Raw genomic sequence first — 3,629 nt, 5'->3', positions numbered from 1 at the left:
CAGAGCAAGACTCCGTCTCAAAAAAAAAAAAAAATTTTTTCTATAGCTAATGGATAAAATAAGATAAAAATAATTTGAAATGCTTTTAAAATAATACTTTATTAGCTATAATAAAATTTAATTTTTTTTTAGTCCCCTTAATTCTATGTCCAAATCTTTTTTTTTTTTAATTAATTAATTTTTTTTTTTTTTTGAGATGGAGTTTTGCTCTTGTTGCCCAGGTTGGACTGCAATGGTGCAATCTTGGCTCACCTCAACATCTGCCTCCTGGGTTCAAGTGATTCTCCTGCCTCAGCCTCCTGAGTAGCTGGGATTACAGGCGTGCACCACCATGCCCAGCTAATTTTTGTGTGTGTGTATTTTTAGTAGAGACAGGGTTTCTCCACATTGGTCGGGCTGGTCTCAAACTCCCAACCTCAGGTCATCCGCCCACCTCGGCCTCCCAAAGTTCTGGATAATAGGTGAGAGTCACTGTGCCTGGCCTTATTTTATTTGTTTATTTTATTTTATTTTATTTTGAGACGGAGTCTGGCTCTGTTGCCCAGGCTGGAGTGCAGTGGCTGATCTCGGCTCACTGCAACCTCTGCCTCCCAGGTCCAAGCAATTCCCCTGCCTCAGCCTCCCAAGCATCTGGAACTACAGGCGCCCACCACCATGCCTGGCTAATTTTTTGTATTTTTAGTAGAGCAGAGTTTCACCGTGTTAGCCAGGATGGTCTCAATCTCCTGACCTTGTGATCTGCCCGCTCGGCCTCCCAAAGTGCTGGGATTATAGGCGTGAGCCACTGCACCTGGCCCCCCAGGCTGGTCTTAAAACTCCTGGGTTAAGTAATCCTCCCACTTCAGTCTCCTGAGTAGCTTTCCAAATACTGAGGCATATGCCACCAAGCCCAGGTATTTTTTTTTTTTTTTTTTGGTGGAGACAGAGTTTCCTATGTTGCCCAGGTTGGTCTTGAACTCCTGGGCTCCAGAGATCCTCCCAGATCAGCCTCCCAAAGTGCTGGGATTATAGGCGTGAGCCACTGTGCCCAGCATAGCATCAAATATTAATAAGGTCATTTGGTGTCAAACATAAGCCATGTTCTCCAACTTAGACTTTATTAATAATGAAAACGACATTTTAATCTTAATGAGCCAACATCTTTGACTACAACTAAAATAGTTTTTAATTGAAAAGGAAAAGGGGGACGGAGGTTGTTGATCTCGTAATAGTGGTGACGTTTTGTTTGATTTTTGAAGACTGAGTAGAAGGTCACCAAGCAAAGATGTGAGGGAGGACTTTGCAGGAAAGGATAATGAGTACAGAGAAAATTTCGTGATGAAAGTATGGAAACATTAAAGAGCCTGCTGCACCAGGGAGGTGCATGCCTGTTGTATTTAGTGTATGCATTGAAATGTGGTAGGAAAAGAGGCTGTTGGGCCATAGGCATGGATCCAGATCAGTGCTAGCTATATATGTCTTCAAAACAGGGGTTGTTTTTATCATGTTCTCCACTGGTTTCCTAGTGCTTGGAACAGTGTCTGCTAAGGGAAAGGAATGAAAGACATTTTACACTATGTTTAATAAATTTGCAAGTTCCCCTGTAAGTGATAGGAGATTTGGTTCTTCAGTCATTCCCTTTCTTCTGTGAGCTAGCTCATATCATTTTTTCTTTTTTTTTTTATGTTGAAAAGATATATATATATATATATTTAGAATTAGGCAGCTGGACTCAGTTTAGATGATCCCAATTTTGTTGGCAACATCCAAAGCGTCGTAATCAGGAGCCAGTCGAACATACGCCTTTTTCTCTCCATCAGGCCGAATCAGGGTGTTGACCTTGGCCACATCAATGTCATAGAGCTTCTTCACAGCCTGTTTAATCTGGTGCTTGTTGGCTTTAACATCCACAATGAACACAAGTGTGTTGTTGTCTTCTATCTTCTTCATGGCAGACTCAGTAGTCAGCGGAAACTTGATGATAGCATAGTGGTCAAGCTTGTTTCTCCTGGGGGCGCTCTTCCGAGGATATTTAGGCTGCCTCCGGAGTCGCAGTGTCTTGGGCCGCCGGAAGGTGGGTGACGTGCGGATCTTCTTTTTTTTGTGGCTGTGGACACCTTTCAACACTGCCTTCTTGGCCTTTAAAGCCTTCGCTTTGGCTTCAGCTTTAGGAGGGGCAGAAGCTTCCTTCTTCGCTTTTGGCGCCATCTTGTGAAAATATCATTTTTTCTTAAGTTAAACATGGCTGCTTTCTGTTGCTTGCAAGCAAAGAACCCTGCCTGATTCAGTTGGGATAGTTCATCCGCTTACAGGAGATACATCACCTGTAAGGGAGTATCTCTCTTTTTTTTTTTTTTGAGACAGAGTTTCTCTCTTGTTGCCCAGGTTGGAGTGCAATAGCACGATCTCAGCTCACTGCAACCTCTGCCTCCTAGGTTCAAGCGATTCTCCTGCCTCGGCCTCCCTAGTAATCTGGGATTACAGGACCCCGCAACCACATCCAGCTAATTTTTTATTTTTTTTTTAGTAGAGATGGGGTTTCACTGTGTTGGCCAGGCTGGTCTTGAACTCCTGACCTCAGGTGATCCACCCGCCTCGGCCTCCCAAAGTGCTAGGATTACAGGCGTAAGCCACCGTGCCTGGCCGGGAGTATCTCTTACATGAAGAATATCAAGGACATTCAAAGTGCTTTTAGTAGTGGGCCACAAGTTCAGAAATCCCTGGGTGTGCAGCCACTGGCATTTAAACTAATGGCAAGTAAAGAGGGTTAGTATGTGTAGGAGATGGAAGTCAAGCGTATGTATTTAAGTCAAGTGTATGCAACATATGAATGAGCAGAAACATTAAACATAACCTTTAGGAAAAGACAACAGGCAAGTGCAAACAAAAAGAAAGCAGACTATGCATTATTCATATCACAAAATAAATTCAAGGAAAGCAAAATCTATTTAGATATTTACTAAAAGGAGAGCACTACATAACAGAGCTTATGGGAACGGGCCAAATCTCCACTTACAAGAAGATTAACAACCTTAAATTTCTTTATTGTAGAACTAAGAATGAAAATACCTGAACTGAGCAGTCAGTTCAAGAAAAATGACAAAAAGAAGGGAGCAGACTGAATCAGAATTTGGCCACAGTCCAGTTCATAGATGTGCGGCAGGGAAAGGAAAAAGGGTCTCTCAAATGCACAAATAACATGATCAGAGAGATGCAAGTACAACCAAGGGAGCTCAGTTTCACTGAACCAAGGGGAACAGAGTTTTTTGGTTTGTTTTTGTTTCAGACAGGGTCTTGCTTTGTTGCCCATGCTGGTCTTGAACTCCTGGCCTCAAGCAATCCTCCTACCTCAGCCTCCCAAAGTGATGGTGCTGGGATTGCCGGTGTGAGCCACCACGCCAGGCCATGAGAAATGGAGAGTTTTTGTTTTTGTTTTTGTTTTTTTTTTTTGAGACGGAGTTTCACTCTTGTTGTCCAGGCTGCAGTGCAATGACACAATCTTGGCTCACCGCAACCCCCGCCTCCCGGGTTCAAGCGATTCTCCTGCCTCAGCCTCCCAAGTAGCTGGGATTACAGGCACCCACCACCATGCCCAGCTAATTTTGTATTTTTAGCAGAGACAGGGTTTCTCCGTGTTGGCCAGGCTGGTC

At 43.5% G+C, this 3,629-nt stretch overlaps 1 protein-coding gene across 1 annotated transcript; it reads right to left on the bottom strand.

The window, feature by feature from the left end:
- Positions 1 to 1,648: 1,648 nt before the first annotated feature.
- On the bottom strand, positions 1,649 to 2,187 carry LOC126938101 (60S ribosomal protein L23a-like). Its single transcript, XM_050762271.1, has one exon. The coding sequence runs from the start codon at positions 2,185 to 2,187 to the stop codon at positions 1,717 to 1,719; it is 471 nt and encodes a 156-aa protein (XP_050618228.1). The 3' UTR covers positions 1,649 to 1,716.
- Positions 2,188 to 3,629: the final 1,442 nt, after the last annotated feature.

The sequence above is a fragment of the Macaca thibetana genome, chromosome 15 (genome assembly GCF_024542745.1).
Source record: "Macaca thibetana thibetana isolate TM-01 chromosome 15, ASM2454274v1, whole genome shotgun sequence".
In the NCBI taxonomy this organism is placed as follows: domain Eukaryota; kingdom Metazoa; phylum Chordata; class Mammalia; order Primates; family Cercopithecidae; genus Macaca; species Macaca thibetana.
This window is presented reverse-complemented; position numbering and strand designations above follow the sequence as displayed.